The 15,349-nt window shown below is 43.7% G+C and overlaps 1 protein-coding gene across 5 annotated transcripts in view; it reads right to left on the reverse strand.

The window, feature by feature from the left end:
• Positions 1-9,919, reverse strand: part of HECTD4 (HECT domain E3 ubiquitin protein ligase 4) — a 173,800-nt gene extending 163,881 nt beyond the window's left edge. For all 5 annotated transcript variants that reach the window (XM_081036945.1, XM_081036943.1, XM_081036944.1 and 2 more), the window contains exon 1: positions 9,457-9,919. In XM_081036945.1, the coding sequence (XP_080893071.1) occupies positions 9,457-9,633 (177 nt within the window). In that variant the 5' untranslated portion in view covers positions 9,634-9,919. The remainder of the gene's footprint in view (positions 1-9,456) is intronic.
• Positions 9,920-15,349: the final 5,430 nt, after the last annotated feature.

Here is a 15,349-nt window from a genome sequence, read left to right on the forward strand (position 1 = left end):
GATACTATGGATCTCTGAATCCTATTTGGGTTCAGAATCCCTGAGGGAAAAGAAACCTGTCTTTATTATAATCTCATCCAAAACATGCTTCCTTCAAACTTTCCCAAATGTATTCTTACCTTTCCACTCATTTTGGCTTCTTTCTAGATTAAACGGAAAGCAGTTGTCTTTCAACTACTCCACATCTGGATGGTCAGGAAGGAATCAGTATCAAGACACAGAGAAGGCAATTCTTCTATTATGTACCACTGCTTTGAGGAAAAATACGTTGACAGAGAGTCTCCTTTTAAATTCTTAATTATTTTATTTCAACAGTAAGAAAAGCAAACATATCAGTAGAGATAGGAGGTCCAGATTTTCCAGTCTGTCCTGTAAGTAGTTACATCTGTTATAATGAAACTGCTGGTTTGAAATCAGTGATGGAAACTACAGAGCACAAAGCGATTACGGTAAACATAGAGAAGATCTATTACAAATACGCACTGAATGTTAATATTTTGTTAGTATAAAACCACTACTTGAATGATGCATCTGTAGTTATTAGCATTACTAAGTCTACAGTTTGCGTTTGCAAATTGCACATCTCCTTACTGTTAATCAAAAATTGCCATACACTGTGCTATGACCTAGTACCGTTTCGCCGAAAATAAGACCTGGCCGGACAATCAGCTTTAATGCGTCTTTTGGAGCAAAAATTAATATAAGACCTGGTGTTACGTTATGTTATGTTATAGACCCGGTCTTAGAGTAACATAAAACTGGGTTTATATTAATTTTTGCTCCAAAAGACGCATTAGAACTGATGGTCCGGCTAGGTCTTATTTTCGGGGAAACACAGTAATTCAGCCAACTGCAGATTTCAGCAGAAACGCGAGGGATTCCAGTGTGTCTACTCCAAGTGTCCCATCGTGGAACATTAATTATTCCACAACTGTGCTTAATAGCACTTTAGAAACTCAAAATCCCACACAAATATTCAACATCACTGGCAAAGAAATACCACAGCACTATAAAAGTCCCTGTAAATTATAAACTGTCAATAGTAATGGGTTGCAGAAACACACTTTAATAATTACCACAAATTTGTAATGTACGACACTTTATGAAACAAACAACACAATACACGCTAAAACTCTTTTGGCCTCCTATGAGCTGAAATTATCTTTACAATAGCAGACGTGAGGAAAAAGCAGTAATGAACAAGAAGACAATTATACTACATCCATAAATGACGATGCAGTCATTAAAAACTATGTTTTGAAGGCTAATTTGACAAAATGCTCCCAATAAGTGATTAAAGGATACAAAACTGCATAAATCAGATCATCCCAATTAAAGAAAAAAATAATAATAAAAATGAATTAATATGGCTATTTCTGGATGGTTCTATCAAAGGATATTTCTTTTCTCTCTTATACTTTTAGGTGTTTTCTCTATTTTCTACAATATCCATATATTACTTTTTTATCATCAAAAACGTTTTGTATAGGATAAAAATATAATCAACTTACTATCAGTTAGTTTTCACATAGGTCAAGAAAACAGAACAGCTCCTTATACTGGCACGTAAGAGAGAAAAATGTAAGACAATTGGAGTCAAAATAGTCTGCATAACAATTATGTGCACTCTGAACACACTCCAGGGGCCAGCGAGTCTCTTCCAAGAGTGGGCACCTCCCTGGCTCTGCTGGCCTCTGGCCGCACCCCCAGGCCACCAGAATAAGGAGCTGTTGCTCTCTCCTGCCTATATATGGACACGGTCTGTGTGAGCTGGATTACTGACCAAAATGAGTAGACGCCAGGAGGCAAGGAGATCCAGCAACAAGAGAAGTCCTCTGAAGTAACGTGACAACATCGAGGCAGCACGAACAGAAAACTCTGGCTTCTTTCGGGGGACCGTGGCTCAGCATGATTTCCAGGTACCCAATTATGTCGACTAGACTCATTTTTGGAGTGAAAGCCATTGGCTTAAGCAAATGATAAATTTAAGCAAATCCATGAGTTCTAATATGGTCTCTATGAGCGTGTGAGGAAAAGAGATCCTATCAAGCATTGTTACTTGGGCGCATGACGCGTTATGATTGCTCTGGAGAGCCATTTGGCAGTGGCTATTAAAATTGTAAATGGTCACCTATGACCCAGCAATTCCACTTCTCGGAAACTACTCTAGAGAAATACTCTCACATGTGCACAAACAGGCATGCAAGGATGTGCACTAAAGGACCGTTTTTAATTGAGAAAAACTGAAAACAACCAAAATACTCATTACTCTGGTGGGCTGAATAATGGCCCCCCAAGATGTCCATGTCCTCATCCCTGGAACCTGTGGATGAGAACTTAGATGGCAAAGGAGACTTCGCAGATGTGATTAAATTAAGGATCTTGCAGTGGGGAGCGCCTGGGTTACCCAGGTGGGCTCTAAATGTAATCACAGGGGTCCCCGTAAAAGGGCTGCAGGGGGAGTCCATCAGAGAAGACGGTGTGATGACGGATCCGAGAGCAGGGGGACGGATTCTGAGGACAAAGGAAGGAGCCACAAGCCAAGGAATACAGGCGGCCACTAGAAGCTGTGAAAAGGGCAAGGGAACGGATTCTCCCCTGGAGCCTCGGGAAAGAACGAGATCTGCCCACACCTGACTTTAACCCAACGTGACTCATTTCGGACTTCTGACTTCCAAAAACGTAAGAGACTAAGTCTGCGTCGTTTTAAGCCACTAAGTTTGTGATAACTTGTTAACATAGCAACAGGAAACAAAGACAGCCATCAACAGGGCGATGGCTAAACAAATGGGCTGTGATATTTCTGGAGTCTTTGCAGCACTTTAAAAATCTACAGATCTATATACATGGAGACACAGAAAGAGCAAAACAAATCACTGAGTTATTTTTCAAAAAGCAGGTTACAGAAAGATGTGTCCAGCGTCACAGCGTTATGTGTATACAAACAAACATATTCAGAACGGTCTTGAGGAATATACAAAAGCTGTTCTCCCTGATTTAAACAAGAGGGGGAGTCAGTGGAGACCAGGACCAGGGGAGCAGTCAAAAGGAACTTGAATTTCATCTGTATTTCCATTTTTTATAAGTATGTGTTCATAAGTTAGCTTTTTAAAATGTAAGGGATACACGAGCTGGGTTAAAAACGCACGATCAAAGTAAAAGTTTTACAATTTCTGCAGTCTTGTCTCCCCCTGAAATAACTATGTTTTTGTCCCATAGTTGCTCACCTGCTGTTATTTATATTTGTCTATAACTACTGACTAAACATCTTGCAAAGCAGACCACACTCCTTGTGTTTACCCCACACTGCCTTTGTAAAACAAGATGGAAAGAGGAGGAGGGAGGAGAACGCATGGGGCGTTTTCAGGAATGGACGGTCCTTTCATAATTATCACCACAGGCACCTAATGACTTAGGAAAGAACAGGTGCACGACAATCTACCCAGTAGCCCTGGCCAACAGGTGGTATTTTGTGACAGTCAATATGGAAGCCAAGAAGACAGATAATAATCAAAACTGATTTATTTAGCAAGATCTTAGGCATACAATTGGAGGAAAACTGAAATGAAGACTATTATCTCATCTGCCTAGCCATATTGCAAATAAACTGGAAAGAAAGAAAATTCCAGAGGGATCTCTCTCTGTCTCTCTCTCTCTCTCTCTCTCTCTCTCTCTCTCTCTCTCTCTCTCACACACACACACACACACACACACACACACACACAAACACCACTATTGCCACTACTAGAGAACGAAAAATTCTGTTGACAGAATAGTTTGTTTTCATATACAATGAGCACTGACCGAATAAGCATAAAATAACTTTGCAGCAACATAGCACCTTATAGAGAGTCCACGCCCCGAGCGTACAGGACCACAACCCTCCCTATCTAATCCGTTCATGAACCCTATTCTGATCCCCCTCTTACAGATGATGAGGCTCTAACATAATGGTTTCAGAGCCTGGACCAGGACTGGAGTCCTACAGCTCTATTTCAGTCTCTGTGCTGCTCACTGTATGTCCTTTGTCAAGTTAAGCCACTTCTGTGCCAGTTTCCTCATTTGTAACATAAGGTAACAACAGTACCACCCTCCTAAGCTTTTTGTGAGGATTAAATGAGATAATGGGCAGGAAGTGCGTAGCCCCAAGTCTGGTGCACAATATGCTGACACTCTTGTCATGGTGGTGGCAGAGGTGACAGTGATGACAAAGAAGCTGCAGTGGAAAAAGAAACCCCAGGGATTACTAAAGGTATGGAACTTGCCCAAGGTCACACAGCTGGTAAAGAGCAGAGCTAGGGTTTCAATCCCAGCCTGACTCTTTAAACCTGACTTGTACCTCTAGGCAATATTGCCTCTCAGTTCTCAGGGGCTTCCGTCTCTCTTGCAGTCTCTTCAGTCTCTCAAGCCCGAGAGCTTGGAAGCCATTTGCCCAAGCTCACGGGACACTACACCAAGACTCAGGGACTCTTATTCAGGTGCTCATGAATTACATGGTAATTAACTCTACTAGTGAACAAAGGGGGTTTATTCATTAACTCATTAACTCTTCTAAGTCTAGAATTTGGAATTCTATCAAAGTACATAAACACTTTCCAAAGAATTTTGACCAACGGATAAACAGGCTGGTAGTATCCTCCTAGGAGAACAGATCAACATTTATAAATCTAAATATTGTCTCAAAGATTTCATTTGAGTGTGTCAAAACCAATCAATCAAAACTTGGACTAGTCAGTTGATCAGCTCCAAACCCAAAGGTTTCTCCCCTTACGTAGCAAAAAAACAAAAGACAAACAGTAAATCCTGCTGAGTATTTTTTCATTTCCTAAGTAATATCAGTAAAGGGGCAGCCGGATGGCCCAGTTGGTTAGAGCGCGTGCTCTGAACAACAAGGTTGCCGGTTCAATTCCCACATGGGATGGTGGGCTGTGCCCCCTGCAACTAAAGACTGAAAAACAGTGATTGGACTTGGAGCTGAGCTGCGCCCTCCACAACTAGACTGAAGGACAACCACTTGGAGCTGATGGGCCCTGGAGAAACACACTGTTCCCTAATATTCCCCAATAAAAAATAGAAAAAAGATGACCAAAGAGGTGAAAGCATTATAAATAAATAAATAAATAAAAATAAAAAATAACATCAGTAAAGCATTTGGGGCCAGTGTGGGTTTTGTTTATTTTATTGAGGTATAACTGGCATAAAATAAACTGCACATATTTAAAATGTACAATTTGATGAGTTTTGACACAGGTGCCCCATACAACCATGAAACCATCACCACGATCGAAATAGGAACATATCCATCATCCAGAAAGTTTCCTCCTGCTCCTTGGCAATCCCTTCTCCCGCCCTTCCTGCCCACCTCCATGTCCAGGCAACACTGATCTGCTTTCTGTCACCACAGATTAGTCTGCATGTCCTAGAATTTCATATTAATAGCATCTTACAGGATGTGGACCTGTCTCACTGGGTTCTTGCTCTCAGCATAAATCCATGATGTGAATATCAACAGTTCATTTCTTTTTAGTGCTGAGTGGTCCTCTACTGTCGAGATGTGCCATCCTTTTTATCCATCCGCCTGTTGCTGATGGACATTTCAACTGTTTCCAGTTTTGGACAATCACAAATAAAGCTGCCATGAACACTCCTGTTCAAGTCTTTGAATAGTATGTATCTCAATGAAAAATGAGAAACACTAATCAAAGTGCCTGGATTCAACATGAATCTAATCTGTGGGGTAAGAACTATCTCGGCCACCTTGGCCAATTCGATCAGCATCTCTGTCACCATCCACGTGTATGATGCCTGTCCCCACCTGGAGTTTGTAAAGAAAAATAAGACAGGAGGCAGAAACCTTTTGGAACTTCCAGAAATAAACTGTTGGGCTTTTCCCTTGTAAATTCCCTTTACTTTAAAAAGATTAACGTTCTATGAAATGTAGTGCAAGATTCAATGCTATTTGAGTTGTCGTTTTTGAGCTCTTGCTTTATTTCTCTTAAATTTAAATTTATTTCCACATTTAAAAAATATTTTCCTACACGGTCTTTGCTTTCACCAGCAATATAAAAGGAAATACAGGTAGCTACTTTAAAGGCCAAGAAGCCTCGCTCTGCATTTTTAATTCACTCAGAGTAAGGTCCAAAGTCCTTATCTATAAGGCCCTACTTCATCTGCATACCTTGCCCCCTCTCCTCTCTCTCTTCTCCCCTTGGCTTACTGGGCTCAGCGCTCCAAGCTAAGGATGCTAACGAAGCATGCTTCCCTCTCAGGGACGTGACTCTTGCTGTCCTCTGTCTGGAATGCGCTTTCCCCAGTAGCCATATGGTCCACTCTCTCCCTTCCTTCAGGTCTCTGCTCCAATGCCATCCTGGGCTTGTTTCCCTGCCCATCCGAGGTCAAACAGAGCCTTTCCCCACCATTCCTCTCCAGCCCCCTTTCCCAGCTACACTTTTCCCCACAGCACTTGTCATTTGACATTTATATACAGTATGTGTCATATTATATATTTGATTATTTGTTATTGTCTATATCCTCCCACTAAAATAAAAGCATGTTAAAGACAAGGATTTTTTTTTTTAATCCCTTGCTATGCCCCCAACAACCAGGACAGTGGGCCCAGCTCACTTTTGAATTCCACAAATATTTGTTGAATAAAATTGTTGAGTAAACACTATTATTGATTTAAAAAACAAAAAAAACTTTTAGAATTTACTGGAAAGGAAATTTTTAATTCAAATGCTCGCTCTTGCTTAAATTAAAATGCTAAATCAATGTTGATCTACTTTTCAGGATGGGTTTTTTCTCATATTGACGTTTAACTTTGAGCAGCACTTACAGAGTGAAAAGAACACTGGAATTCAAAGGCCGGAAAGCTAGGGTCTGTCTACTCCTTTGCCCTGCCATAACCTGCTATGGTGCCACAACCAAGTCATAATCTCTCCTGATCTCAGATAACTTCTCTCTAAACTGAGAAAAAGTATTACCTCTAAGGCACCTTCTTGCTCTAAAATTCTGAGACTCTATTGCAGCTAGCACACGCTGTCTTAAGCATTAAGGTTGCCAACCATAAATTACTCAACTTAGTCCGAGTCTCATCTCTCCAAATGCAAAACTGTTAACTGGAGGATTCTATAGAACTATAAAACCCTGGTGAAAAATGGCCATTGTTCACTCATAGGGGTGGTAGCATTTCAAAAGTCAGTTTTTAAAAAGTTGAACCTCTAATCTTTCTCAAACATGAAAAAGAATAAGTTATTAGAGAGGAAATAAAGATATCTACTTACTACCCTGTCTTTACCCAGTTATAAAATTTTAAATAATTACAAATATGATGTATAAAGGCACTGGAGTCTATGATTAGGAGAGGTGTTTGAGACCAACAGGCCTGAGTTAATGTCCACACTCCTTTCTCTAACTATGTGTGATCCTGAGCAAGTCATATACCTGCTCTGCCCCATCTGTACAATGGGAGTAATATTTACAATTGTTACAACGGGGAGCAATTTTTAGCTACTGGCATCCTTTGGGGAATTCAGTAAGATGATGCCTGACACATAGGATACACTTAATCAACATTGTTATTCTTAAATAAATGTTAATACACCTCCACAAACACAAATCTGATGGCCAAAAAACATTCTTAGCTACCCACTTCTCCTGATACTATGTAGCCTGCATCCGGGTAACATGTGGAAAGAAATGAAGAAAAGTTCTTCACAACTGCCAGTCACAAATGTTTATCACCCATACACATATTGGTTTCTGAGAGGGCCGACCATAAATTTTTTTTAAGGTCCTTCTTCTTTTTTTTTTTTTTTTAAATCTATCAGGCCAGAGATGTTCTTTCTTTTAAAATCATTCTTCTGTGGAAACATCTGACAAATTCACTCAACACATTTATACAGTAAACATCTTAGGAAAAATCACTTAACAACTCGGTTATGTTTAACTACTCTTACTCTTTTTAATCCTAAAAATAAATAAATCACATATATATAAAATTTTTCGATGTACGTTAGTCTCTAAGGACAAACAGCCAGTTTTTTCAAAAGATTCCACCATCACAGCATATCACCCCTTGAGTTTTCAAGCAGATAAGACACTAAGACACACCTTGCTTTTTATAAAATAGGCTCAAATGAGACACAATAACAGTCTGATTCAATGTTAGGAATTCCCTACCAACTTGTATTTTCCTTGTTAGGTGGCCAGGCTGTAAAATAAGTCAATTAAGAGTTCACAGTGGGAATGCTGCAACCTCAACCTCAAATCCAGACACAAAAATACAGTGGAACGTATTCACATCTCAAGCACGTCCAAATGTCTCAGCCAACGCGATCCGATCCCTGCCGTTTCCAGAAACACAACAGTAATGGGTTTTAATCCATTTCTATAAATGTGCCTTGTGCGGAAAGCCAAAGTGCATGCAAAACCTCAAAACACAAAAGATTCCTCGCATTCTGCTTATGGCCAGAAGACAGGCCGTCCTCTCTGCGCCCTACCCCAGAGAGTCTCTTGGCGACAATAAGAATTTCATGACACCCGTGCTACCTATACACATCACAATGTCATCCCACAACGTGGGGGGGCGGGGGAGGAGGGGCGGAGCAGTGTCAGCCTCTGCGGCCTCCATGCACGACGCCGCCAGTATTCCCACCGCCAGGCCGACGCGAAACCAAGTGAAGTCGGCGGAAAGTTCCCACCACCCAAGCACAGTGGGTTTCCTTCTGGCCCCCAAAGCAGCGGCGCAGTTGCTGAGCTTTGCTTTTGCACCTGCCACGGCTCCTGCAGCGGGTTTCCTCGGCGACCCCCGAGCTCACAAGAAGGCCTCGCGGCCTAAAGCGCCCGTGACCCTCGGCGGAGAGCGCAGGGGGGGCCGCCGGAGCGTCCCCGTCGCTGTCCCCACACCGCCCGCTTCCCTGACAAAGGCCCCGTGTCAACCCGAGGCATGACACCCAAGTTGCTGGATTGCCCATCGCGGACCAGCGGCTGCCACCACCCTCCCCCGGGAAAACAACAACAACAACAACAAAACCCAAAACACAGAACTGGGGAGAGCAGCGTGGGGGGGGGGGGTGTATAGCGTTAAAATTAAAATGTCCCCAAAGCGAAGCAGCCTGGGTGCGCCCTGGACGTGGGTCCGGGGGACCTGGGGGCGGGGAGACAGGGCTGGGGAGGCGGCCGGGGCCCCTCCAAGGCGTGAAGGCCGAGCGGGGTGACAGTCTAACACAACGCCGGGCGTCGGATCGTTCGAAATGAAACCACAAATGAAATCCCCGGCGGGCGTCGGGCGTCGGGCGCCAGGGAGGGAGGAGGCGGGCGGGCGGCGGAGCCCCCCCCTGCCCGCCCGCGCCCACACACACCTGCCGGGCAGCTCGCGGGGCCTCGGGGGTGGGGCGCGGGCAGGGGGCGCCTGCCCCCGGGGAGCGGGCGGGGCGGGCGGGCAGCCTCGCTCACCTCCAAGTCGGTGTCGGCGGCCTCCGGGGCCCCGAGGATCTCGCTGGGCAGCTCGGCCAGGTCGGTGACGCGGATCAGCCCGTCGTGCAGGAAGATGGTCTCCTCCTTCACCGACAGCCACTGCGCCGAGTCCGCGGCCGCCGCCGCCGCAGCTGCCGCGGCCGCCGACGAGCCCATGGCCCCGGCGGAGGGGATGACGGTGAGGAGCAGCCGCCCGGCCGGGGGAGACGCGAGCAGGAGCCGCCGCGATCACCAGTCCATGGCAGCAGCCGCCGCGCCCGCCTGCAACGCGCCGTTCGCCTCCTCGCCCGTGCAGCTCCGCCCTAGGCGGTCCGACACGCCATCCCCCACCCCCCGGCCCCGGAGACCCCGGCCCCACCGCCACCGCCGCCGCCACCCAGAGGAGCAGGATCCGCCTCTGCCGTTCGGCAGCCAACTGTCAGTGAGACGCCATGTTGGGGGCGGGGCTCCCGGCATGCCCCGCGGAGCGGACAATACCGGCTCCGCCCACCTCTGGCTCCGCCCACCGCCCCGCTACCAGGGGCACCTAGGTCTGCCTGTGGAGCATACCCGTCTGTGCGACGTCCACGCCACCTTTCAATCCATAGTACCCTCAGCCTGACCTCCCTCGCCCCTTCTTCCCCTAGCCATTTGGGGGCGCCCTGGGTCTGCAATCCACCGGGGGAAGAGGCTACCCCCTCTTCTTCTTCCCCTACTTTGGTATATACCCCTCGCGCAGACCAGAGCCCCCCACCCTGGGCAAAGCATGGAGGTTCATTCCTTGCTTTCACGTTTAAATGTGATACCGGTATGTGCAAAAATATAGAGCAGAGTAGACGCTGCAAACTAGTTCATATGTTCTTGGTAGAACCGCACAGTTGATGCTTCATGTTTACTAAAAAGTCAAGTATCCAATAATCACTCAAAACTTGGTAAAAATAAGGCCTTGGTCCGAATGCTTAGTGCCCACTGGCTGGCACAGAATCAGTGCTCCCCGAATGGAAGTTAAAACTATTGTTATAGTTCATCAATATTCAACACTGGTGACATGCACCTTAAAAATATGCATGCCATCCCATTTTTATAAAAACAGGAAGTACTATATGTGTAAAGAAAAATGTGTGGGGGAAAAAACATACCAAATTGTTAATGTGAGTTGCCAAGCAGAGTGGGACTGGTCTAGTACGGTTGAGGTAAGTATTATCTTTGCATTGCTTTTATAAGTGCTCCTTTGCATCGAAGGACTTGAAAACATACCTTCACAAAAAAACTGCACAGGGATGTTTATAGCAGCTTTATTCATAATTGCCAAAACTTGGAAGTAACCAAGATGTCCTTCAGTAGGTGAATGGATTAATAAACTGTGGTACATCCAGACAGTGGACTTTTATCGGTGCTAAAAAGAAATTACTACCAAGCCATGAAAAGACATGGAGGAATCTTAAATGCTTATATCTAAGTGAAAGAAGCCAGTCCAGAAAGGCTTCCTACTGCATGATTCCAACTGTATGACATTCTGGAAAAGGCAAAACTATGGAGACAATAAAAAGATCACTGGTTGCCAGGGGTTGGGGGAAGAGAGACTTGAATAAGTGGAGCACAGAGAATTTTTAGGGTGGTGAAAATACTCTGTATGATACGGTAATGGTGGACACATGTCATTATACATTTGTCTAAAACCATAGAATATGCAACACCAATAGTGAACCCTAATGGAAACTATGGACTTTGGGTGATGATGTATCCACGTAGGTTCATCCACTGTAACAAATGTACCATCTGGTGTGGGATGTAGACAGTGGAGGAGACTATGCATGTGAAGGGCCGGGGTACATGGGAAATCTCTGTACCTTCCGCTCAATTTTGCGGTGAACCTAAAACTGCTCTAAAAGAATAAAGTTTTAATAAAGAATAAATAAATCAGAAAAACATTAAGGTACACACCCTTTGATCCAGCAATTTAACTTTTTTTGTTGTTATAAGTTTTATTGGAGAACATTGGGGAACAGCGTGTTTCTCCAAGACCTATCAGCTCCAAGTCATTGTCCTTCAATCTAGTTGTGGAGGGCGCAGCTCAGCTCCAAGTCCAGTTGCGGTTTTCACTCTTTAGTTGCAGAGGGCGCAGCCCACCATCCCATGGGGGAATTGAACCAGCAACTTTGTTGTTGAGAGATCGAGCTCTAACCAGCTGAGCTATCCAGCCGCCCTCAACTTTGAGGAAGTTGTCTGAAGGACACAATCAGACCCATAGTCAAGGGTGTATATATACAGGGATGTGCATCTTCGTATTGTTTATAAGAGGGAAAATTATAATCAGCCTAAGTGTCCAACAATATGGGATTCATCAACTATAATAACGGTATATCCATAAGGTGGAATATTATGAAGCCATCCAAATAATGCTCATGAAGAATATTATGAACACAAGCCAATGTTCATATTACATTGCTAAATGGAAAAAAATCAGACTAAAACAATAAGAAAAATTTGAAATTTAATTGTGCTTATAATATGATTGCAGTTTTTAAATTACATGCATGATGTATTCTACAGGTATAGAATAAAAGTCTGGGAAGGTGCCATGCCTGATAACATTTGGGTGAATCTCAGCAGTGCATTTACAGGTGACTGGGAAATTGTGGTTTGTGCTTTGGAATGTTTCACAAGTTTTCTTTCTAGAGCATGTATTTCTTTTGAAAAAAAGCAAAAAATAAAAGCTATTGAGCGCCTAGGAGTCAAGGTACATCCATTCATTTATTCATCATAACACCCTTCATTAATAGCCCCATTTTACAAGGGACTGAGGCTCAAAATCAAGTGAGGAATTGGCAGAATGAATGGAGACTTGAACCCATAGCTGGCTCCATCCTGTAGTGCCTCCCACCCAAATAAATAATTCATAATACATTGCACTGTGGCAACAATCTTATGCTCCTTACAATGATTGTTAATTTCATTGTAAAATGATATAAAATTTTACATGTAAAATTTCATGATAATTTTCATGTAAAATTTTCATGATATTTATTCTACAAGCATTTGTTAAGCCCGAATGGGTGTCAAATCCTGGGAGGTATATAGAATGGCGATCTAGCTGAATACTTGAAATAATATATAAAAAATTCACTCTCTGCTCTCAAAGACCTGAACAGCTAATGTGGCATGTGTATAAAGTGTTCCACAGGGAGATGGCTGTTCTTCTCTTATTCACTCAACAAACATTTCTCGATTCCTGCCCTGTGGTAGACATTGTTCTTCGTGTGGAGTTACCAGGTTGAGTAAGGCAGAAAAGTCTTCTCTCAAGGAACTGACAATCTAGTGTTGGAAGACAGACAAGAAGCAAAGTCCAGCAATTCAGAGTAGATCAGTGCCATGAAAACAATGAAAAAGGCAAATGTGACAAGAATGGCCATTTCATCAAATCCTCACAGCCCTCCAGGAGAGGTAATGTTATTATTCCCCACTTTAGCTGGGACACCAAGGCTCAGTTGGCTACTTAACTCAAAGCCTCACAGCCAGTAAACATCAAAGCTCACATTTGAACTCATGTCTGTCTCATTCTATAATCCCAGCTTCCTTATGTTGGCTGTAAAGAAGTCTCTCCATTCTTTTTGCTCACAACTTCCAAACCGAATGGCAACCATTGCAATTTTTAAATGCTCACATTTGGGGATCCAAATGGCCATTTTGTGCAACTCAGAGAAAAATTCTTCTGCTCTTATTGTTTATATTTCAAGATCAGGAGTAAAGATGCCCAAGAACTATTGTCCTTCACCCAATTAGTGAAAACAGCACATATCCAGGGTTGAAAGTCTTTAGGCTGCATAATGAGTAGTTATTTAATATTTTAGCAACAGTAATTAATTAGTCATAGGAGTACATGGCTGCCATGATGAGGCAGCTGATGAATTAATATTTATAGAACCCCCTCTGCAAAAAGACCATTTACTGGAAATTTCTAGAATGGATCATCAAGACAATGAGAATCCCTGGTCAAAAGAACTCTGTGCTGGAAGCCTGGAGGCAGAGAATCCAAATTTAGTCAAGACAACATACACACACACACACACACACACACACACACACCATGCACACACAATACACACAGGAAACATGCATTCATAGACTCATAGAAAGGAAATGTTTTTGATTTGTGACTTTTTTGAGGGGAATTATCCTTTCTACACTTCCGTTAAAGAATGGGGATCGGGATGGGAAAAGCAGCAACAGAAGGTGTTGGCTGGGAAATTAACTTGGAAGCCAAAAGGAAGCATAAGGAAGCAGGAAGAATAGCTCTTAGGAGGTAGGACCTTAGTTTTCCCTTGAGACATCTCCCCAAGAGAGCCAGCTTGCTGACGGAGACCATCTCCCTGCCGCCCCAACTGCTGACGCGATGTTCACTGGCTTTGGCTCAAGTGGGGGCCCCTCTGGGATTTTGCAGTATCTCTCCCTTCTGCTGGCTTTTCTGCACCAGCTGACTGGCTAAAATGAGTCTGTAATCCTTACCCGGCCCACAAAAATGCGAGTGTTGCGTGAAGATAAGTGGTCCTTGATAAGCCTTAATAGAGCTTAAAATAGCTTTAAACAAAGCAGCCATGTTCGAAACACCGAGGGAAAACACACACGCACACTTCTGCTAAGTAGACGCACACGCTGACAGAACCTATGTGTGTGTGGGGGGTTGATTATTTCCATCTCACTAATCAGAGTCTCAAAGAGGAAACACACACACCTACTCAAAATCTTTTTTCCAAGGAATCTGGTAGGTACTGTTCTTTTTTTCTTTTTTTTCAAGGAAGATTCTTTCTGCTCATGGGTGGGTCTATGAGGCAGCAAGGAAAAGAAATCGGATGTAAGAGATATTTGAAAACGAAGAGGGAGAAAGTCTCTTTGGAGTCTTTGAATTACCCTAACTGAGGGACAAGCCTGTACATTGATGAAAAGCCCAAAGATGGAGCTGCATTAAGTGCAGGCACCACGGAGCTCCGGAAGATGCCATGTTCTCCAGCTCCCCCTTACGGGCACAAGAGGCCTTGCCGCACGAGAATTTCCAATTCTGACTTGAAAATTTGCATCCCCGGCTGCAAAAACATAGATCAAGAATGTGTGTTTCCCACAAAAGAAAAGTGGGCAAAAGACACGATCGTAGAGTTTGCACAAGAAGAAAAGCAAACACTGTTTTCATTCATTATTTCCTGAGTGCCCACTTTGAGCAGTGTTACGTTTGGCCGTCTAAGTCTCTGGGGGACAGGGAGCTTCCCGCCCTCATGAAGCTTAGGATAGGGCAGCAATTTGGAACAGGTAATTCCAGAGGGGATAAGAAGTCCAGGGACCTCGTCTGAGAAGTGAGGAACGTGCGGATGCAACATTTAATGTTGGTAATTGATGTGTATGAGTTAGCTAAATGAACAGGAGGATGGTGGGGGAAACTTAGTAACCAAAAGAAACGCATTTACATAAAATGCGGTGTGTGTGATGCCTGAAGCATGGACTGCCAAGGTTGGGGATCCCAGCTCCTTTGGGTGTCACATTGGAAAAGCTAATCCACACATCTGTGCCAGTTTTCCCATCTAAAAAGGATGACAGTAATTGTACCTACCTCATAGGGTTTTCATGAGGATTAAATGAGTTAATATGGGCAGGACTATTAGCACCAAGCCTGGAATGTAGAAAGCCCTCAATAAGTGTTAGCTGTCAGTAAATGTGGTGCCATTTTTCACCTACCAGTTCAAATAAGATTTCAATTTGAACCCAGAAATGGCGAAGCTCTGGGGCAAACACATCATCTATTGCTAGTGGCACTTTCAATCAGCATGGTCTTTTTGGGAAAGCACCTTAGCTACCCATATGGAAAAGTTATAAAAGGACCGTGCCTGTAGATCCATCATCCTAC

Source organism: Rhinolophus hipposideros, assembly GCF_964194185.1.
Source record: "Rhinolophus hipposideros genome assembly, chromosome: 24".
NCBI classification, from domain to species: domain Eukaryota; kingdom Metazoa; phylum Chordata; class Mammalia; order Chiroptera; family Rhinolophidae; genus Rhinolophus; species Rhinolophus hipposideros.